The following is a 24716-nucleotide window of genomic DNA, read 5'->3' on the forward strand; positions in this document are numbered from 1 at the left end:
AAATACCATACACTTGCATGCCAAGTGATATAGATTTTGATGTTAATCAGTCCTTTGGTGCATTTGTCATTTGCGGCATTTTTATAGTAATCACAATTACAGGAAACATCACAAGAAAGTGCTAAAATTACCCAGATTTTTTTAAGTTGTTATTAAATACTAATTCGACGCAGAACAAGACAACAGATGATGTTACTCTCCAGAATAGTCAATTTATTTGTTCGCCTCATCTCTTCACTGCTCCAGATTACAAAGGTTACTCATTATAACTGCTTCTTTACTGCCATTCTCTTAGATAATTTCCACTTAAATTATAACATTTTGCAGTATTATCAGTCATGCATTCTACATTATGGAAAACGTGACTACAAAGTGAACTATCATGTACCTCTGACACAGGATTTCCCCCTACCATTCTTAACAGTATCTATAGTATCTATCAGTACAGTATCTATACAGTATCTATCTATATCTGTTAAGAATATATTTCAAAAAAAAGAACTTCTTTACCATCTTTCCTCTCCTTACATCCAGGCATAATCAAAACCTGCCAAAACATTCAAACAGTAGATTGTAATAGATTTAACCAGCATTAAAGCTAAACACACCATTTGTAACTTTTTTCAAATCATTCCCAATGTGGACATACAGTTCACTGTATCCATCCTCAAACACCGAATAGTTGCTATTTTGAGACGTATTGCTTAAGAGCTATGACAAAAAGTCTTTCCCAAGTTATATGTTGGATACTTAAGCACACATACCAAGCAAGCAAAGAGGCACTATAGAGCCCCAAGAAACAACACAGGCCTTAAACAGTGAGAATGAATCAGTTATTCAAACAGCATTATCCCTTTGGGATGTGAATGAGACAGGTTGTCATTTTTAGAGACTAACATCACGCTTTTGCCAGAGTCCCAAGACTACAAATGAAAACGTCACTCTGGCTCTTCCTAGCTTTCCAGTATTTGGCATTGCCACTAATTTTTTACCTTTATTGCCACTAATTTTTTATCTTTTTTGTGCACAGTAAGATATAGAGATAATATGCCTAATTTCTTTTTTACAGATATTGGTGTCTATATTTAAAAAATTGTTTGTTTTTAAACAGATTATTTTTATAGAGTAATCAATCTTTACAAACACCAGTTGTTTACTGTTCCAGACATTTGCCTAACCAAGTCTTGTTCAGCTGTTTATAAACTTGGGACCTTTTGAAAACTTGCCTTTACACCCTGGTATTTCAACAAGACACTAGATGAAACAAACTCTCTATTAATTATTGCTAATGCATGTACTGCCAAGATATAGTAGTGAATGTATTCATATTTGCAAATATACTGCTATATAATTACGGTAAAACATGCTGCTTGATGAGATAAAGACAAACAATTCTTTCACAAAAATAAATAAATAATAATAAATAAATCTATATAGGCCTGATTTTATAGTCTTCTCATTCAGACTCCAGATTTTATTCTCTATTTGATTAATTTAATAAACATTTCACTGATGTGAAAGCAGCCTACCTTAAGCACTATCTACTGCATACTGAAATTTGCAACAGTCTAATCCAGGGAAAAACAAGTGACCTACTAAACTTCCAAATTTCACCTCAAAATACCATTTAGTTTTCAATATATAATCAGGTTTGAATTGCTTATGCAAATGCAGCTAACTGCATCCTCTGAAAAGGCATCTGAAATATGTAAAATATTGTTTTTGTAAACATATAACAGTCTACCATGACATGCTTTTTCACAGCAGCAAGTACGAAAGTTAACCCTTGAGACTGAATACTGGACTTAAAGAAGTTAAACAATTCATAACCAAAACTAAGGTTTATAATTACAGGAATAAAAAAAACTTCCACTCAAAGTGCATATATCTTGATGGCTCCAACAAGTTAGATTACTTTCAATGTACAGGAAAAAGGTAAGATTTTTAAATGTGAGAAAGGAAGGGTAAATTTTTTGTATAATCAGTTTGTGACATCAATTCTAGAGAAAAGCCTAAGCCATTTTTTCTCCTTTACCCCCCACTACATTAGGGAACAGTCATTCCAGTACTGTTATAAAAACTAACCTTCTGAAAAATTCTAAAACTAAGAGAAACCTACTTAAAATATTTGCCAAATCACTAATTAATGTCTAGTGGCATCTATCACATGCAACATCGTTATCATGATGTTGAAACAAAACTCATCCTGAACCTTGCAGCTCACACGCAAAGACTGACACAAAAGCAGCAAGGATAAGTTGACTGGACAATATTTTTTTGTATTAACTATATATTGTATTAAATTTGAATGGATTTTAGATAAAGAAATAACCTAAATTCACCTAAGAGTGAAATAGTTCTTTCAAAGAAAAATGTCACAGTTTGGTATGGAAAGAAGAAAAAACAAGTGAAAACGTGGGATAGATGTTATAAAAGAAGTATAGCCTCAAGATCTAAGAATTGTAGATGAAGCTCTTGGAAATCTCTTCCGCTAAAAATACTGTAGAAAACAGTGATTAGCATGTATTTACAAATACTGTGACTACATTTTAAGCAAGAAGTAAAACTTAATCATCAATTTCAGTTGGAATAAAACTGGACAAGTTCATAAAAGGAAATAACCTGTTATGTCGTTTTAGTAAATACTATCTACATAAAAACATGTAGCCTTTTAAACTGAAAATTGAGTGGCAGTTTTAAAGCCTAGATGCATTGTACAACTTTGCACAATTATGAAAATATTTGTCATATTAAAATGCCAGGCAAAGTACAATTCTGTAGTTATTTTTAAATTAGTTCTTCTAATAGTAGATCTTACTTGAGAAGTTTGGTAATAACCATTTCAGGTCAAATATAGGTAAAATCTGTGATACACATTCATTTATATTTTCAAGTAACTCAAGTATCTTTATAGATTTACATAACATTATTTTTTCTTAGGGAAAATGTACAACCTGAGACACTATTTATCACATTTGCAGGCTTCAGACAATGTTTAGTGAAAAAAACCAACTCACTCCCCACTTGAAGATTTTTTTTTTTCTTTTACTCAAGCAATACTTCAAGATTAAATTCTCTGAAAGCCTCTGACACTCTCAACAAATATTCCCATTTGGAAGTGTCAGTTATTCTGTAACTAGAAAAATTCCAATCAATCTTTCCTGCATAAAGACCTGGTATTCTAATGAAGAGGGCTTAGAGAAGAGCAAATTGTGACGCTCATACATTACAATGCTGCTGGCACCGCAATGAAAAAAACTCCTGAAGATACTTAACTGCCAAATTTGTAAAGAAAAGCAATTTTCTGGTTCTGTAGGTCCTGTACTCTGCCAATAAAAAAAAAAAAAAAAAAAAAAAGAAAATAAAAAAAGGTTTCCTCCCCCTCATATAGTGCACAGCAACCAATGCTTTTCAAAGAAAGGCATTTCCCTGAGCTGTGCACCACAGAACTTGATTTTCACCTTGTTATTTCTTAAAGCTAACTTTTGCTTAAACATTTATCACTGAATTCCATTTGAACTTAGTGTAATACAAGTAACTGGTACCAGTTATCAGTTTAATGTATAATCTAACATTAAGTAATACATTTTAAAAGTTCAATTATTATAATCCATAAATTTCTTTAGTATTTTCCTGTTTTAACCAAAATCCATTATTTTGCCCCCAGAAATCATGACAATAAGGTAAGAGATAATGGCATGTCTAGCTGCCAACAGATTAGCAATGTATTACTTTAAATCTGTAAAGTACCATGTACACTTATGCCATTCATTGCAAGAAGCAGAAAGAGGAGGAGAGGTGGGAGTTATGCCGTGGGAGAAAAAAATTTATCATCCTTCTGGAAAAAGATATTCCTGGCAATAGGTTTTGTCACACCATGCCTACACACCGAACGGGAGGTCTCTGCTTTATTGGGGTTGTCACAGATTGATGATGCCCTTCAGGTAATATAACTGAAGTACTTTCAGGAAGCATCTCCAAGTACTTGGCTCTGGTTATCTTTTGGTAACAAAAGGGAGCAAACTGGAAAAGAACTTAAGTTGCTCTATGATAACAAAGCTTTGTGGATTGATGGACTGTGTGCTCTGGTTTCAGGAGTAATTTCACTTCTCCCACCCAGCCATCACTCTAAGTCTCCCGAAAGATCTAGTTCCCATCCTGAGCCCTCTTATCTCTCCCATTTTTCCCCCAGACCTACATCCTAAGTGTGTTCTTGAACTATTCTCAGTATGTGCTGGCTCAGGAAGGAAGCTCATCAGAGTCCATAGCCATTTGGTCTGCACTTCAGTCTTTCCTTTGGTAAAGGAGTGAATTTGGCTTGCTTTCCTCTAGTCCAGCATCTATCTGCAATATGCTTGTAAGAACTTGTACAAGAACGAATTTGTAAAATAAATACCCAGTGCAAGATAGATATAGGCCATCCATAAATGGAACAAAAGACAAAACCAAAATATCATTTGACTAGGATTCAACTTGGAAATTTAGATCACATTTTAAATTCTTTTCAAAGAAGGGTTGGTAAAGGTACAGAAGCAATGCAAAGAACAAGAAATCAGTAGCGTATGCCTTCAGAAAAACTTAAAGGCAAATTTAGGCAGTGGTTATACTGGAAGAATGGTATTTTTCCAGATAAAATAACTAGCAGAAAAAAAATAATCTAGAAAACTACAATTTGGATAAGACAACAAAAGGGATGATACAGTAAAAAAATGTATTTTAAAATATGAAAACAGTCTTGTATGATTTTAACTTTAATTTAGTCATCAAGATGGTAGCTAAGATGAATATTATCTAAAAATAATGATGAAACAAGAGCTTCATACAAGAAAAAGTGATATAACTGGCAGGAGAGACATGCAGTTATCACCCCAGTGAATGTAGTACCTCTTTAAATGACAGTGAGTGCTGGTATTCTTTTGTGCTGCTGTCCAAGGTTTCAGCCCTAAACAGACAGCTAGTAACTCATTTCTTTTATGACTGAGAACACTCATTGTGTTTAAGGATAAGAAATAAAGGCCTACAGAGAAACATCTCGATCTATTATGAGTATAGAAGGTGACCTGCAAGCTGATACTAGTATCTTTCACTTTTTTCACTGAAGTTCTGCCTTCTAAAAAGTATATTAATTATTGATAGCCTTTGGATTATCTGCAAGTCTGCCAATTTCATGCATAACTGACATTTCATCTCAGAGTCTAGAGCAAATAAAGAAAAAATATATTTTAAAAATTACAAAAGATTTAGAGGAGCTCTCTGTACATATTAAGCTATTCTCTCCGTAACTCTAAGAACACTGGGGACATCCCAAAAGGCTAGAAGAAATGAAACAATGGTTTGTGGGTTTGTTGTTTGTTTGGGTTTTTTTGGGGGGTGGAGGGGTGAGCCGACAGTACAAACAATTTTAAAGGCCCCACATCCTTCTTCTGATCTCATGCAAAATAATTTCAGAGTCAACAAGCAGCTGGATTTATAAAAAAGATAATAAAATATAATCCTAATTAAAACATGAACTTATATAACATAAGCCTCTTAAAGTTATCTTATAAATCTAACTGAAAAGTGTAAGACTGTCATTATGAGTGCAAGGCATCTAACTCGATACTAATACATTCTGATTAAATAGAATTTTTAATGCTGGATACATTAAACTCATTTATAATGCGGTCGACTAAACTGAAAACACAACTCTGAGCACAGAATCAGCAATGAATAGGTACATTTTCCAAGAAACACCACAGGGATGAGTTATTAGCTCACCATCTCTTACTATTTTTACCAATAGCCTGGAAGAAAAACTCATCACTGATTAGGTTTGAAGAGAATGCAAAATTTGTGGGAAAGGTGGCTAAGGAGGAAGCTGAATCAGAGTAGAGCAATCAGTTCTCCCTCTAAATTTGGGAGGGTAAGACGACAATCAAATAAGCCACATTAAAATGGAAGGTCTTGCCTTCGCTGAAAGAAATGCAAGCTGTAGTAATCAGAAAGGTACTATCTTCTCTAGTAAAGTAAAGGTTTAAATTTGTTTGGGAAAAGGAACCTAAAATAATTGACACTACAGCCATATGCACGATAAGAGCATAATTGTGTTTAAGTCATTAAGACATCAGATCTTGTTAGAACAAGCAAGGATGTATTATCCTTCTCCCTCCCCCATAATCAGTACAAGCCAATAATACCAAGCCACATGTAGCCTGTTACATGAGTTCTCAGTTTCTCCATGTTCTGGCAAAACCATATAAATTATCCCTCAATGCCTAGAGGCATATAGGTATTATCTTAATTTTTTTTTTTGTTGAAAGTATATAGTACTTCAGCAGGATTGTTTTTTTCCCCAAAGCTTTGACCTGGAAAAAAAGGAATTTTCAGGCATGTGCTGACTTAGAGAAAATGCAATTCACAATACTAACTAACAGTAAAGAAGAAAAAAAAAAAAGTACTGGAAAGTTCCTAGAGACACCATAACACCTTAGAAGACACTGGAGTAATTTGACTGATGCCATTATTGTCTAATTACTATACTAAAACTGATAGCAAGTTCAGTAAGTAAATTAATTGAATAGGACTTTTAGCATCAGGTTTTTCTTCTCTCTAGCAGTTCTTTGCTAGTGTCTATACATATTTCTTCATCAACTCCATCATTACCATACTATTTTATTTCCCAACCACTTAAGTTGTCTCTGTATTTCTTCCTGTTGCTGAAGAAAAACCAAAAGCAAGACTTAGAATAATCTCATTCTTTGCAGGCACCTACCTATTAGATACATTTTACCACAAAGAAATCAGCAACACAAAAGTTAAGAGGTTTCCCTGACAAAATGATATACTGAATTACATTAAGTTACAGTCTTTCTATGGGTAGTCACACCACTTCTAATTTTTTTTTGTTGTTGTTGTAAACTTCACATACACAAGCATGTCTTTCCAGGGAACTTCTAAGTATCATTAGACAGGTTTGGTCTTGCTTTTGGGAATGGGGGAGTTAAGAAGAGGGGTAAGGGAAAGTAAAAAAAAAAAAAAAAAAAAAAAAAAACAACAAAAGGAGTAAAACCTGTTCAAAATTGTGAACTGGATCTTCTTTCCCTCAACATGTTGTCCATTCCATGGTTTTCCTTTTATGTATTGGATGTAACCCCACATAGTACTGTATTTCACTAACTTCGCCCCCCCCGCATCAAAGGTGTTACTGTAACACAATGCTTAAAGGTGAATTGAGCTCCTTAAAAGCTGGCTGCCTTCACAAAACAGTACCACAGAAACATACCACCCAGATTTACAAAATTCATGTAATCGACCAGGAAGCCTTTACAAATGTTTATTCCTTCACAGCATACCCTTAAGAAGGGAAATCAAGCACAGGGTATTTTCCACCAAAGCAATATCACCAATATATGGTATATTCGGTTCCAAAATAATCTCAGTATGGTAGACAAAAGTCTGTATTAACCTTTTGCATCAGCGTGGAGAACACTTCAGTAAATTGCTGATCAGCAGACATGATCTGAGGTTAGAGAGTATAACCACCTCAACATAAGCATACAAAGAACGTCATGCTGCCACAAGAGGCAGCTGACATACAGGGGGGTGTCAACTTCAGACTCTAGTTAGCAAAAAATGCACCAGTACCCATTGTGCCCTACAAGCCTTGACAAGGTCCCACTTAGAATCCTGGGTCCAGTTTTCAGCACAACCTGTCTAGAAGGATTGGGACTAAATGGAGGACATTTGGAATGAAGATAAGGTTTAAAAAACAGAGTGCAAGAGACACTACCTGTCCACACATAAAAGACTGCTACAAAAAGGAAGGGAATAAACTGTTCTTCATGTTCATAGTAGATACAGGACAAAATAAGGGGCTGATACTGCAGAAAAGATTTCAGACGACATTTAAGAAAAGTGAGACTTTCAGATGGTAGGGTTCTTCTGACATGCCAAAATAAAGTCCCCATTGGCCCCACACCCCAAAGATTAATTTATAAATTCTAAGTCAGCAGGCCAGTGTCAATAAAAAAGAGGTAAGGTGGTACAACTTCTGTAACTAAACCTCTCAACAAATGCTGTTGATAATACAGGTTGCATTTTCAACAGCAATTAATAGGTACCTACTCCAGTAGTTTTGTTGCCTAAATGCCACTGTGCAATTTACTTCAAAATATATTAGTATCCTTTCCTAATATAACAGGGACAATTTCGTATTTAAGAAACATTAAGTATCCCTATATAATGAGATTTCATATTACATACTATATACATTTAATAATTATGTCATGTAAAATTAATCTGATCCACTGTCACATGCTTACCCCGTATATACATATTCACTCTGCTTTTCTTGTAATTTTTCTTATTTTAAAGCTCAAAAATTTTTAACATGCCACTTCTTTAACAAACCAAACAGTTAAAAAAATTTCTACAAACACTTCACATTGTATATACTTATTTCATAAATATTGACTGCTAGGTGTTGTAAATTGTGTTCCAAACATCCAACTTAAAGCTTATGAAGAGCTCTTGCCATTTCAGCTTTTGAGAAATGTCATCAGTCTTGGCAACTGACTGCTTTGGATCTCTAGCTTCTGCTAGATGATTATATAAATTGTGATAAATATAGATTCTTCCAATTTTCTAAAAATTGTTAAGTTGTAGGACTTTTCTGATGTAGACTTTGCTATTTATCACTGGTCTCAGATTCATGGTTTGGGAAGGCAAAGAAATATATTGTACTGAGATACCCTTCCTAATGACCTTCTGATGGATGGGGGAAAGCTAAAAATCTTCCACATTTACAGCAGACAGCCAATTTGTTAACAAGCACTATTACAGTCAATTTATAACTTAAATACTTTAACAAGTTGCCAGATAATGTTTTAATACAAGTCTTAATGTATTTTATTTACATAGGACCAATTCTATTGGATTTTGCTTTGGGTAATTTGGAGATACATTTCTGCAAGGTAATAAAGTTTCCTAGTAGTTCATATAAACCTAATAGTTCATAGAAAACCTACCAGTTCATACAAATGACCGAAATGCACTGCTATTTACTGCATTTCCCTAAGTATCAAACAAAAAGACTAGACATACTATGGAGACCTTACTACACTTTGTTCCTCAAACTTCAGGAAAAAACACAACCCCATAATGTTAAATTCCACTGAGTTTGTAAGAACCAAGATTTTAATGTTATGATACATCTGCTGTGATGACAGAGTGTGGTCTTTGCTGATAAATGGAAGCAGTTTGCCAGGATTATGTGTGCAGATTAACAAATGCAGATTAGCAGTATTCTTCTGTACTATACTGGAGCAAGCAGCTGCTGCATTATGGGGAGTACAAACTGTATTCCTTCAACAGTCAGTGTGGTTTTGTTCCCTTGTTGCTGTGTGTATGTACTACACAGAGCTAGTAGTGAGGCTCTCCTTATGTTTACATGACAGACCCACACCTCCTGCTAAAAGCAGCTCACTGTTTTCCATAATAGGAAGAAAGCAGCACTCTTAACCAAGTAACTGCCTGCTACAACCATGCAAGATTTTTAGCTTTCCCCTATCCAGCAGAAGGCTATTAAGAAAGATTTCTCTTAGCATAATTTAAATAAACTAATGGATAAAGGAATACCTTCTAGGTAGTCTTTAAAATAATTCATAGATTCTTCTTTTTCTAGATGGCTTAGTTACTGTACTCCAAGATATACTTAACCTAGCAGAAGTAAGACCATCCCTAAACATTTATTTTAACCTTTTCACATATTTAAAGAGATACAAAGGAAGTTCAGAGCAGCAAACCAACAGCCAAAAGCTGAACCACACTACTTAACAGTGCTGTTGAAAAAGGAAGAAAATGTTCTTAAACTCTGTTTAGCAAATAGTATTTCTTTCAAGGTTAATGAAAATACTTCCTGATGTCTTTAGAAAGCATTTTCTACATGGTATCTGGCATTCTTCATTGACTTGAATTCATACCATCTTTCTTTCATAACTTACACCTCCTTTAAACTGTTTTTCCTTGTTGGGCTTCAGGAGTGGTTTTTTTTCCTCTGTTTTTCAGGGTTTTTTTTTGTTTTGTTTGTTTTTTTATTGTAATTTAACCACCATCACCACCTCCTTTTTCTTTCCCCCCCTAGGTTAACAGCAGCATAAGAAGGAAGACATAATACAATCAGAAGCTCTTTGGTTCAAAAACTGTAGCCTTGGTCAAGGCAGAAGAATACCAACTTTTTTTTAGCCCTCACAATACCCTGTGTTTCCTAATTAGCAAGGAAGAAAACAAGATGGACAACAGTCAATAATGATGCACTGCTTTATTTTCTCATGAAAGGTATGAGACTTGACTTTGGGAGGTACTACCTTCTCAAGGTACACATTCACTTAATTTTCTGTCATCATTCCAACAGCATCAGTTTGGTTTATTTAGTATATTATATATCTCAATTGGAAGATGTGCTGCAATATTCTCTTCTCATTTTAGTAAAAGATTAAATGTAATTGCCACAATTTTACATTAAAATAAACATGAGAGAATATGCTGCTATTTCAGAACATTGCCTAATACGTTCATCTGGCAAATGCAAATGTAAGGCCAGTTCTGTATAGATCAGGGATTTTACGGTGGTTCTGAGAACACGCTTGCCATGCAATACAGGCAGCACAGTCTATTCAATAGCTCTGCACAACTGAAATGAATCCTGCAAGAGCTGTTAAAAAGAACAATAAGATTTTGTTCTTTTCCATGCAAGGATTCTTAGTGATACAAATTTGAAATGCCAGCTACATAGCTGGAACACTGAATAAGGCTAAAATCCTACATAGATTTTAGTACTGAAATTAAGGATGCAGGAAGAAAAAAATTCACAAAAATGAAAATTAAAGCTAGAAAGATATAGAAGGCTTTCAGTTTTATTCTGTGGGGAGAGTTGCAAACATAAAAGCAAGTGGATGGTATCAGTTTTTTAGCACTAGAGTTGCTGGAAAGGACCAGCAAAGAATCCCTACTTTGTATTCTTTACAGACATTACTTTGGTGGCAGCAGCTGTGCTACCTTCCACATAAGTTGCCACACTTGGTACACTAGTTGAGCAGACAGCATTCCATGAAAACCCAAAGGATGTTGCAGAAGACTTTGTGGTTAACTATGTCTTCCACAGATTTCTGATACAGGTATCTACATTACCTTTTGGAGTTAATTCCTACCTTTATTTGCAGACAGTCCTTGTTAAACAGATTTCAAAACTGATGCTCTGAGAATTAATGTCTATTTTCTCCCACAAGAGATCTTTCTAATAAATTATGGTCCTTTACAGCAATTTTTTTTTTCATCTATTTGTAGGCTAACACACATATGAAAAAAAGTACGCATAGAACAATTTAATTATGTACTTTAATTTCATCTGCAGTTTCTTTCGACTGGCTTGGAGAAACACAGAAGTGACTCAATTTGACTGCAGCCAGGCTAATCGTTTACAGTGCAAAAGAATGGCACTAGTAACAGATAATCAGTCATAGACTTCAGTTTCAGAAAAGGAGCAGGCTTAGCACACTCTTTAGTCCCAGAAAATTACAGAAATAAAACCCTAGTATGACTCACACCGATAACCTGTATTTGTTTTATGCATGCTAAATTTTAGACAAACATACTGTAGAACACATCCTAAGTCACTGCTGCTATTTACATGACACAGAAAAAAAGCATTTTCTACATACAGGACAAACATAATTAAAAACAAACAGCAGGCAAAACAAAATCCCCAGGCTATGAGTCAACATAAGCTGCATGAAAAAAGCTAACAGGACACTAAGTTATAAGTTAAAATGGTAAGAGCAGAATAAACTTTATGAAGAGTTATAGCAGTTATAAAGACCAAAGCACAAACTGGCACCTTGTGCTTGAGGGAGCTTGCTACCCACATTGCTTTACTATGTCATACAGACATTTGTGCAATGTCGACTAGTGTGTGATGGTGTATCTGACGCAGCAAGACCAGCAAAAATACTGGATCATTGTTTTCAAGCAAATGAGAACCTTACAAGGAACGCGTGTGAAGAGATGAGTCTAGAAATGGAGCAAAAAATATAGAACATCTAAAGATTACATTATCCCAGCCCAAAACCACAGCTGACTGGTTTTATGTGGCACATTAGACTAAATTCAGGTTCTGTTTCATGACTATATTTGCTTATTATTTTAGTCTTCTGTGAAACATACTACTATGCAAGATGCTTAAATGTCAGAAGTCAGTTAATATTAGAATCTAGTGTTTTAACTAACAAATTATGGTATCTATTGGCTCAAGTCAAGTATCTGCAAATTCTTTTTACATGTCTTCATCTAACAAGTAATTCACAATAGCATAGGAATGGAAACTTGTTACATCATGCCTAAAACCAGAAAAAAAATTCTTCAAGGCAGAAACCACATCTTATTTCTTTGTTCTATGAAGTGTTTAGTACACTTTTTGTTGCTTTACAGAGTTAAAGGAATCCTACAGCATGAAAATGCAGAGGCTGGAGCATGTAGCTGCAAGCTAACTGGGTGAGCTGCTGGAGTCCTTTGTCAAGGAGAAATACTCTGCTGATGAGAGGGACTGTCATTTCAAATGGATGCAGTTCATCAGAGAGACCAAAAATCTGGACTGCAGGATGAGTTAACCACTTCTTCTGTGCTGTGTTATCCAGAAAGAGATCTAGATTCTGGCTATGGGTACAAAACCAGCACTAGCAATCCCCCTTCCTTCTACGTAAGTTTCATTGGCTATGACTAACTTTGCAACTAGTACTGCAAAACAGAAAAGCAAAACTGGTGCAAAGGTCCCAGAAATCACCTCTACTCCCTTCTCAGAGTATTTACTTCAATCAGCTCTACTCTAGTCCTGTGAAATGAGTGCCCCTTGGCAAGTGGGCTACCACAGGTACAATCCTAGAATCCATCTTCCAGTTTAGCTGCTGAAAGAAATTGAGTTTGTGCTCCCTGAGATGACTCCACAATGCAAACCAGAAGCGCAGTAACTGGGAGAAACATGGAGATTTGCCTCAAATGTGCACTTCTGATCACTATTAAAAAGCTAATATAGGCACACCTAATTATACCTCAGTTATAGCCCTGATTCACAAACTGCTACAGAGAGAATTATTGCCAGACTTCCTCACAGAAGACATTTTCAAGGAAGAAGGTAATTTGCAGCTAAGTGGATAAACAATTTGGATGACAGCACACTACTTTTTATATTAAAAACCCATACACACAAATCATGTCTTGAAATTAGTGATGTAACAATTTTTAATCCTACCAGCTATTATGGACTTGTTGCTGGGGTTTTGCTGGAGCCTCTCATTCCCTTTGCATCTTGGATAACAATTGTGGAATTGTATGGAGGATTTAAGAGTTTCTTGATTAATGATAGCACTTTTCAAAAATAATTATACATGGGTGTAATTTTAAGGTAGCTGCTTGACGTTTTTCTGCAACAGTATTTTTCCAAATTACTGTTCAAATTTTAACAAAAGTTACACTTCTTGATTGCATTATGCTTAGTACAGCTTCTATATTTTCCCATATTGAGAAGATGATACAAAGAAATATTTGTAAGTATGGCATATTTTCCTGGAGATAGTATTTATATACAGGGCATTCACTAACCTTTTTCTAATAGCTAAATTTTATTTAAGAACTAAGTATCTAAAAATGCCCCCCCCCCCTTTTTTTTTATTCAGAAACCATGCAAGATATTAACCTTTTTTGTAAGTCAGATGAAAATGCTCTATCAACATACAACAATAAAGGTGGAAAAATAGATTTTTGGTACAAATCTGCTAATAGTCTAACATTACTGTATCTGTATACCCCCAACACACATTGGTTTTAAACAGGTATTCAAGATCAGATATTATTACCCCTCAAACTTAAAATTTAGTTGGTTTTGGCCCTGCCACATTAGGGACAGAGACTGGGCAATACGTAAGTCCACAGTCTGGGTAATTATGCAACTTCAGTTTCCCTGCAGAGTATCTGGCAGCAGAGAACTAAGATGCTGATTCTTTATTCCTTTCCCCACATGGCAGAAGTGCATTGCAGGGACTTGGGGGAAGGAAAGCATTTCTTAATTACTCACTGAATCTGTTTATTCTTCCCTCCACTTGAGGCAAATTGAAAGAGATCACCAGCATATGAATACAAAATGGCCAGCCTGGTTAAATATCAGAATTCTCATAAAAGTACTGGGCTTGTCAAATACATTATTCTGTTGATATAAAATTATTGGCATGATGCAGAAACTTGTGTAAAAGTCTCTTCTGGTTCATCCTGCAAGAACAGATATATATGGTTCTTAAACATAAGGAGATCAAATACATATATGAGGAAAAAATATGAAAAAATCCAAACTGCCTTCCTCTTGCGTACCTGACATTTGAAGGTTTAAGTCAGTTTGGCTCATGAAATAAATAGAACATTTTAAAGAGATAAATCAACACGGAAATATAAAAGTTAATAATCTTGACTTCAACAGTGATCTATGCATATTATCTGTGGAAGCATTAAAACAAGATTACTGCATAACTATCAGAACCATGCTGAATTCTTAAGCTATTTCTGATTTCTATAGACTGTCAAAATCTCCCATATGATTTCCATATGGAAGTGCCTGCTTAAGACAGATTTTTATTTTTTTTAATGCAATTGGAACTTGCCAACTGAAATAAGTAGCTTTGCTCATATTTTGCAACTTAGCTTTCAGAAACTTCTTAAGCATCAGGTAATTCCTTTTGTACTCCTGACCTGAAGTATAATTTGCAGGAGAAAAATACTCTGGTTCTTGGTTTAACACTGTTTCAATTCCAAGCTCTAGACTATTTCTGCACTGTTTAAAGTCTAATGTAGCAGTGCCAAGGCCATATGAACTTCAACCTGGAGAGTAATAACATCATATTCGGTTCTTTTGCTCCCCTACCAAAAATAAAGGCAACAGGATGATCCTATCAAATAAGAAGATTTAACAAAAATAAACACAGATTTAAATTTTAATAGCTTGCAATATATGAAGAACAGAAATAGAGGTACCACTGAATAGTTCTAGTGTTATCGCAAGATACAGTCTCTCAGGAACAGTTTCAGTTACAAGTTTTTAAATCAGAACAAGCCTAAAGAATGACACAGCTTTCAATTTTACCAGGAAAACAAATATTAAGACATGTGAACAAAACAAACATAAGAAAGCCTAAACCAAACCAGACTCCACATGGACTCCCCTACCCCTACAGATATTAGGTTTTAACAGAAGCCTTTGTTCCTGTGTGTTGATTTCTTAACTGCCTCTTTCCTAATCCCATTCCACTGAAAGAAACTAATTTTTATATATACATACACTGATGTATATATATACAGATATACACACACAAACACAATAACTTGCAGCTTCTCAAATTAGATACTACTGCAGCCAAGTCAGTCATGACTAACAAGGAAACTACCATCTACCCTGACCCCAGTGCACAAACACATCCATTTCCTAGACTTTCCAAAGACTTCAATATATAAGGTACTTCCTAGAAAAAGGTTCAGTTATCACTATCTAAGCAACAGAGAAGGACAAAATTTGACATGCCTGCTTTAGTAGGTAGGCATACATGAAGTAAATCAACAATTAATCACCACAGCCATCACTGCTACAAACACACTACAAGGAATTCCAAGTCTGTTGACTGCAGCTACATACATTGTAAAGCACAAGTAAAATGAAAACATTCCATACTCATATCTCTTTCCATAGTTTCATTTTATAACTCACCCCTTTTCAGCTATAGAAATGCAGTACATCTGAACAGATAACAACAAATGTCCTCTAACAAACACCAGCATCTTTCCCCTATTCATGGGGAAGACAGGCTAGCAAAGAGAAAGACTACAATACTATTTTCTATTAAATTGCTCAAAATTACATTGAACATAGGTTTAATACAATCTGGTCTACTAGAACGTATGAGTTAATTACCCATGCAAATTTTCTGTTCTACATAATTGAAAAAGAAAAAATCATTCCAAGCTCTGAAACAGGATATACATCTTACTGTGTAAGACTTGTAGAAACTGTGACATATGGCACACTAGGAAAAGGTATGGGAAGACATCAAGGGGATTTTAAGATTGTCAATACCGCAACAGCCAGATTTGGAGTTCTCTGCCAGCTTTGCTAATTGTATAATAAGAAAAAAGGTTGAGATTTCCCAATTAAAATGTAGTGTTGCTGCTAGGAACTTGCACAGGGATGTGAGCATGGCATGACAAATTGAAACTCTTGGGCTCAGAATATTAGTATTAAGACTACAGTTTCACGGCCGTTTCTTTTTTAGCAACTGGTTTAGACATGGCTGCCGTTCTGCCCAAGCCGATTGTGTTTCCACTCCGGTGTTCCCTCTCATTGTCGCAGTCCCACTGCTTGTGACCTAACTCAACATCAGTACACTCATCTGTTGCTGATCCTGGAGGGTGGACAACTGACCTGGGCAGAGTAGGAATCTGGGGATGTCTATCATGACACTGATGCTTGAATAACTGTTTGCTGGACTATACCTAAACAACACAAGAAAGAAAGACACAAACACCCACTCAAGCACAGGGGAAATACAAAATTGCTACTCAAATGCATTTTAAGCAACATTAATTATTGAATTAAAGATCAGCAAACCTAATTAGAGAATACTGACACATTTTCTCTACTGGCGACTATGAAAACAGATGCCTCTTACAACTACTGTAGAAAGGGATCAAATGAGAAAAATCAAATGAGAAAACCATAGGCTCATAAATGCAAACCAGCAACCTTATCTTCCTTCAGAGACAAGAATGGAATTAAGTTCTGTAAAAACATGGTCAGGAAGTTTGTACTTTGCTGAGCTCTGCTTTTTAAAAAGGATATCAAGATCAAAAAAAGAGACTAGCAAGATTTCAAGTTATCTGCATTCACTAATCACAGTTTAATCAAAAGGAAAAAGTGTCTTGACTAGTTTTATTACTATTGTTGAAATATTTTTATCTTCTGACCTTAGGCACTCTATGAGCAGAAAAGAATTTTCAAATAAACAATAAAAACAAAGTGGATTTAAAGAATCCGGTGTTTATATCACAGTAACTGACTCCCACCACTTCTAAAAAACATTTGTGCAAACTAAGAGGCCTAATACTTCTTTGCAATACTGTATGGAATCAATAATTAATTACTAATTAGTAGCTTTCATGTTGCACCTGTAAAGCCTCTGCAACTTATCACTTGATACCAACTGATCAAATAAGAGAGACTCTCTCGTCATATTCTGCCAAATACTTGTTAGTCTTCTTACATGTTAGCAAACACAAGTTGCTAATAAGCTGACAATAAAAACATAGCTGTATTAATTTTCACACACCTCTGTTCTAGCAGCAGCTTCAGGTCACTGATCATGAAAGTATCAAAGGACTTAAAATAGAACAGTCAGCCAACTCCAGAGGGTAAATTCAAACAAAAAAGACCCTGGAAAAACTAGACTGCAAAGTGTAGATTCAGCTAACGGATGACATAAAATTTATAGAAGTCTTTTCTCTATTAGACATTTTATTTATTCCTCGTGTCCAACATATTCTAATCTGAAAAGACCAGATTGTGCCACAAATACTTCCGCGTACAGTAGCAACAGTAGTTCCACTGATACCACAATAAAATTTGCTCGTGATTTCAAATGAGCAAGCCTAAGTTCTGTATTAGAAGGAATTTGTCAGCTCAACCTTTGTAGTGTCATACTTCATGTTTACCTAATTTATTTTCTATACCAAATATTAATCAATAAAAAGGTGAAAATAGTTTTAAATCACTTAAAATATAGTTGAATCTTATTCCATCATACTGTCATTTTATAAACAACCATATGTAGCCATCCTTTTTACAGATTTTTTTTTTTTTTTTTTTTTAAACTCAGCTTCAGACAGGGAAGAAAATCCATTACTTAGGAGCTTAGTAAAAGAATCATTCAGCTGTTGAACTAATGTTTTAATTAGCAGTTGTAGAAAGCAAAGACGTATTATTAAAAGCCTCCATGAAAGAATATAGCATTGTTGTATGTTTTACATTGAGCTAATACAACTGGTGACTATTGAATGTCATTAGGTTGAATTACCTATGTCAAAACTTTTTTTTTTTTATTTAAAGCTTTTAACCAAAGTTTTCCATAAGGAGGGGAACCACCCCCCCCCCAACTATTTTCAAACCATTTTTCCAACACAGAAATATTCACTGACAGTCAGTGTTGTAAAACTGAAATCAAAGTGATCATATTGTCACTGATATATTTACAAATGCAACCCTTGAACTAAGTAGAATGATAGGTGTTTTCAAGCATTAGTACAGAGGAAATACACCTGCACTGACTGCTATGAGGACACAAAAAAACCAAGCCAAAACAATCATAAGGCTCCCAGTAATGAAACACATTGAACTCTTGAGAAAAATACTTCAAACATAATGATGCATGTTAAAAGACAGATATGTAGCTATTGGGAGTACACAGAAGAAACGTAACACACAAGCTTTAAACACTCACCATCTGAATTGGTTTTTTGTGAAGATCTCGTTCAGTCACCAACTTCTCCTGGTCAGTGACATAAAGGCCTTTTTGTGCCAGGGCTTGTATAACAGCATCATGACCTAGAAGTGGTTTTGCAGCATCACTCTTGAGAATAAGGCTCCCAGCACGACAGTAGAGTTCTGCAGACAGCAACAAGTTAACAACAGGTGGTTTAATGTGCTCCTGGTCATACTGGTCTGTATAAAATGGTTCTCGTAGTTCTTCTGGAACATTGTCTACAAAGACAAAAAAAAAAGCATTAGTCAGTATCAGAAAAGATAGATACAGTATTAGGGTTTTTTATATGTATGAACTCAAAATTATGTTAAAGCATAGAGTCTTTACCAGTCATCATGATATAAAACACTGGTGAAAATTGCATACAAAGGTAACATTTGAACTATAAATAGAAACTTGAGGCCACACCAGAAGGCCAACCTGCAGTTTACAGCATCATTAATTTAAAATTTCTTGGCTTCTCCAAATACATGCCCAAACATTCTCATTTCCTTTGGCATAACATTATATAGGTCAGATATATAAAGGCAGAACAAAACCCATTTAAACAAAAATCCTGTCTCTATTACAATAATAAAATGGAAATGGAACATTATTATTTTAGCACAGAATAATTCCAGACAAAAAGGAAAACAACTACTCAGTAGCCTTCTAAGTTTCATATGTGCAAGAGAAATTTGATTACTAAACGATCCATTTCAAAGGTCATGCATCATAGAATGATGACAATCTAGCAGTTAAGTGTAAATACATAGATGTTTTACTGGAATTAAAAAAAAACGTAAAAAGAGGGAAAAAATATTATCAATTTCCTTCTGAAAAAATACTGAATTCTTATTTGCCTATCCGTGTTACTGAGTTCCTTTACAATTGTGGCTTCCTCCTTTTTCAATGAACTGGCCTAGCACCCACAGAAAGCTATGCAAGATTCTGTCAAGTTTATGCTGAGCTTTTAACTGCAAAATTAGCATTTCAAGACAATCTAACAGTTTTTCCAAATACTTTACAAAACACAATACAGGCAGACTATATTTATAATTGTCTACCACAAAAGTAATGGTTATAAATTAAATATAGTACTAGATCAAATGAAATTAAATCACTAGTGAAATGGAAAATAACTTAGAAATTATTTCAGTCTTCACATTTCTAGGCATACACACTGCAAGATGCTCCATTTTCCACGTGTAAGAATTTCACTCTCTATTGTTGTAAAATCAGTTAAGCCAACAGCATTTATAGGATAAAGAGCATGTGACTTTTCCTGAGCCCAAATGGAAAAGCCTATTTAATTACTAAAAGGAAAAAAATGCGTAGGAAAAAAGTGATGCAACTCCAGGTGTCTATCCCCTTTGCCTTCAGCTGGATAAATGGCTAAACAGACAAGGTTTGAAGCAGAGGGTGGAGTAAACAGCCCAATAAGGGTGGAGCAGGAGAGAGAGAAAAAACAAAACATGCCATCACAAGACAATGACAGATGATCTTCTTCCTCATATATATATTCTACAGCAGTTCATGTGCTTTCATTATGGGCTTTGGAAGAAGAGCTACCTGCCTTCTAGCCATAGAAGGAGAAGGTACGCATTATAAAGTGCAAAAAAAGGAAAGAAATATTAACACATACTTTTAAAGATGTTGTAAGGATGGTAAAAAAGGATAAGATATCGCTTCTTACTTGCAAATTCAGAATATCAAGGGGAAGAGAGGTATAGTGTATAAGTTTGCTTAAACCAGGACCCTAATTTCAGCTAGAAAGCTGACAGCTGTGCTTTAGAATAAAGATGAAAATACAGTGTCAGCAAAACTACTCTACCCTTCAAAAATACAAGCCTAATACCTAACATAATTACTTTTTAAAAAGATAATAAAATTATTAATAAAAAATCTACCAGTGTCAGGCAATGATACTGCACTCTTCTCTTGCTGCTTCCCAGCCTCACTGACTGTAGGACCTATAGTCACCCAATACTACAAAAGGCACTTATAATTAAGGAACTCTATGAGCTGTTAGGCACCCACTTCCCTAGGTACTATTTCCATCTATCTCAATTCTACCTGTCCTTTCTTTTCCCTGTTTGTCCATACACTGTTTAAATATTAAGCTCATTATTTCTCAAGTCCCTCATGATCCATCTCCACTTCAGTATCAAGAGCTCAATCCTCATCATGACTTCATCCTTTATAATTCCAAATGCCAACTTTAAAGCATCTTCGTGCTATTTCCTCATGCTAGAGAGCATTAGAAAACATTTTTTGTAAATATCTCACAATGCACAGGCAGCAGATTTTGCCTTTTTTGAAAAAACCACACACCCCTTTTTGAATCACATGGGAAATCAGATGAAGGCACTGAAGACAATGACAGGTTTCAAGTCTGAAAATTTGAGCCAGAAGAGAAATCCAAAGACAGGAGATAACAAACCCACCACCTATTAATGACTAATTTCTGATCTTCCGTATCACCGAAACAGACCCTAAAGTGACAAGGTAAGAGGCAATAAACACATTTATTATGAAAGCATAATATCCACTACTGGCATTTAGTAACAAAAAAACCTCAATACACTTATAAAAAAAAAATCAAGACAATAACTACCAAAGAATTATTTATAAATGATACTTCTGCTCCTGAAAAATACAGCAAGAGACAAAATGAGATGTATGCCATTTCTTTTACTTCATTGGTGTTCACAAAAATAAATCTGGAATAGAAACTTATTGGTGATCATAAAAATAAAACTGGAAGAGAAATTTATTAGAGAAATAGAATACAGAAACAAGGGGCAACAAAGAGTAACTGTGACTACAGACTTATTCTGAATTTATAAAAGCAAAACATGTGAAAGCATACAAATAAGAAACCCCTGCTGCAACAAGATCAGAAGTCTTCACAAAAATTCTCATGAGAGCTCCCTTCGCACAGAAACACAAGCACTTTTCCCCATTTATAACATGGACCAAACTGTTTGATATCAGAATAGATCTTGATAGAAGACTCAAACTGTGTTCTCATTTTTGTTATAGTTACAAAAAAAAAAAAAAAAAAAAAGAGACAGCAGCTATATAGAGGAAACTCTTCCTGTTACTGATCTCAAAGTAACAGCCCTTCCAGAATTGGCATGCTTTGCCTCTGTAGTCTTGTGGAAAGGAATTTCAAGGCTACATCCAGTTCTCAGCAGATTACCAGACCAACCAACAGGGTCAAAAGCCTTTATTAACAATTCTGGCAGGACTGGAGATTCGTTAAACAGCTCTGTTAGAGAAGAATCTTAACACTAATTCCCAATACGTGCATTTCACCAGTCCCTTTCCTTTGCCCATCTGACAAGAGTCTTTCAAGATTAAACTCCAAAGTAAATGAACAGTTTTTAAAAAAATACCCTGTTGCGCATACTGCCGTAAAGTACCATTTGACCTTGAAATTTGTGGCAAAGTACAGCAATTATGTTAGAGAGATATAGCCGGGACACTGAGTTCTGGGAGTTGAGCACATGTAATATGGATGAGACCAAAGGAACTGGGTGTATTTCTGCTGGAGAGGTGGTGGGAGGATCTAACTGCAGTCTTTCAGCACCCAACGGGCAGGTTTCAGAAACACAGACTTGTACACAAGCTGCCGCAAGGGAAATTTCAACTGGACAAGTAAAAAAATTCTTCACAGCAAAAGCAGCAGAGCACAAGCACAGGTTGCATGAGGACTCAGCTGCGAAACCACCATTCACAGGGACTGTCAAAACCTGAGTGGACAAAGCCCTGAGAAACCTCTCCTAACTTTGAAGCTAGCTCTTCTTGGAACAGGAGGTTACACTAGATGATCTCCAGAGACTGCCTTCACCCTATTTTTTCCCTAAAACTGTCAACAGGAACACAGGTTTCAATTTTGGAAATATTTTCTTGGTATGGGTTAAAAAAAAAACAAACCAAAGAGTTTGACATTTTGGATTTTGTAAATATTGAACTGTGAAGAGAATAAATGAAGCTACTGTACAAGTTCAAGACACAGGGAAAAGAACAAAAAGGAAATACCACATTAGCCCAAAACAATAACGTAAAGTTAGCCTGATTCTTAAATTTAAAACAGTATTCAACATATCTTCAGTTAATTTTCCCATAACTTATAATGGACTCAAAAGTCCTGCAGATACTCTCTTGAGGAGGGGACAGGAGATGGAAAAAAAAAAGGACTTATTCTAAGCTTTAAAGCAAACAAGGGATTATTATTTCTCCCCACCATGAGATAGAATTGTAATTTAACCTTCCATTTAAACAGACCATTTTAAAGGGAAGGAATCATCTAAAATTAATTCATGGCTACCATCTCTGAATTTACCTTTAAAAGCTGTTTTATAAACAAAACTCTCTGCTCAGGTAAGTCTGAATTACTCCTTGGGAGGATAATATGAATTACTCCTTTGGAAAAAAATATTTGTATTAATGTAGAAAGTTTACACTTTCTTTAAAAACAAACTGGTCTGTTGTAAAGTTTCCAGACTTTTACACAGATGACTACAATCCTTTGAGTTACATAACCATTGAGTTTTTCAAGTTTATAAGAGTGAATAATTCCAGGTTTACAAATGTTTGCATTAAGGAAGTCTAAAAATCTTAGAAGTCCTTGTCAACAAAGTCTTTTCTTTTTTTTATTCCTGAGGATGACATTAACAAGTTAAAATATTTCACCATGAGCTAATTAAAATACACATCATTCTTGGGAGCCACAGGACCACAATAAGCCTCAGCCTAGAAAACTTCCATCTCTACAGGTTACTGACATCAATCAACAAAGATGTTAAGAAAAAACCTATTTGTAGAAGACTTCGAGATTTAATACAGAATTATTTCATGAAAATTCTAACTAATACCTTTAACCACTTCCTAGTGCAAACCAGTAGATGAATTTATGCCAAATCTTAATGGACTCAGTTACTTGACAGTTTTCTGCAGGACAGCAAAGGTATGCCTTTGTCATAAAGTAACAGTGTTAAGTTACTTCATTCAGACTCCCACTTGCAACAAGGATTCTGGTGCCACGTTTGCCATTTGGGCACAAGAGAACAGAGGCTGCATGGAAGTCAGGAGTCAGAGCACTAAGAACAGGTCAGAGAAGCGTAATTTACATTATTTTGCTTTTGATGAATTTTGGTAGTTGCCTCAGTAGAGGAGGGAGACATTTCAACTTGCTCTTTTATTTTGTAGACACCTTCAAGGGCTCTGATGAGTACTCCGGTTCTAAGATTCACAGCAGGTTAGTAATCCATGGATCAAACTGCTGCTACCAAAAAAAAGAAAAATCATGAAACAAGATTTTTAATGAGGAAGCAGAAAACAAAATCCGACAGTTGATATTAAAAAAGAATTTGTACTTTTTGGTTTGTTGAATCGGTCTGCTACTTACATTGCTCTGGGCTAGCAGGCAGTAGGTGTACTTTTGCCTAGGGGCAAGTATCTAAAAAGTCAACCTCTATAAATTTATGGCAGACTGAATTTCAGTATCACAATTCTTAACTTTGTGCACCTAACTAAACTGAACTTGAGAGATTCTTGAATCTACCATCACAGAAGTACTACAAATAAACAGACCCTACCCTCCTGCCTCTAGATGCCACAAAAATAGACCACTATCCACCGCTTTAACAACAGTTCTGCACTAATAAGGGATTCCTTATTACAAAAAAAAGCCCAACACCACCCCAAAAACCCAACACCATGCACACCAAAAACCAAAACCGCAAAACATACAAGGAAAAGCATGCACAGGCTCTACCTTCATAGCCCACCCAGACTTCAGTTATTTTTTGAACACTGAGAATCACATAAGAAATGCTCTACTGGGTCACACTAATTGTCTATCCCATCCAAAATTCTGTCTTCAGTAGCACAACAGGAAGCGGTAACTCACAAAGCATACAGAATTTGTCCGGTAGAGGCATTTCCTATTAAAATGGGGAAGTTTAACATCTACTTTACCAAAACCTGCGTATTGATTCAGGTTTTGACAAACAAAAGAATGACTTAAGAATTAATCCCTTTATTGCCAGGGTTAATTTTATTAGCATGAGATCAGAACTTATTTTTGGAAAAGGCAAAATATGAGAAATATTAAGATAATAGTATAGT

At 35.2% G+C, this 24716-nt stretch overlaps 1 protein-coding gene across 6 annotated transcripts in view; it reads right to left on the reverse strand.

Annotated features, from left to right (window-relative positions):
- Window positions 1-24716, reverse strand: part of CAMSAP2 (calmodulin regulated spectrin associated protein family member 2) — a 90421-nt gene that overhangs the window by 59262 nt on the left and 6443 nt on the right. For all 6 annotated transcript variants that reach the window (XM_075038839.1, XM_075038845.1, XM_075038843.1 and 3 more), the window contains exon 2: window positions 18558-18817. In XM_075038839.1, coding sequence (XP_074894940.1) covers window positions 18558-18817 — 260 coding nt within the window. The remainder of the gene's footprint in view (window positions 1-18557; window positions 18818-24716) is intronic.

Source organism: Buteo buteo, chromosome 10 (assembly GCF_964188355.1).
Source record: "Buteo buteo chromosome 10, bButBut1.hap1.1, whole genome shotgun sequence".
NCBI lineage: Eukaryota > Metazoa > Chordata > Aves > Accipitriformes > Accipitridae > Buteo > Buteo buteo.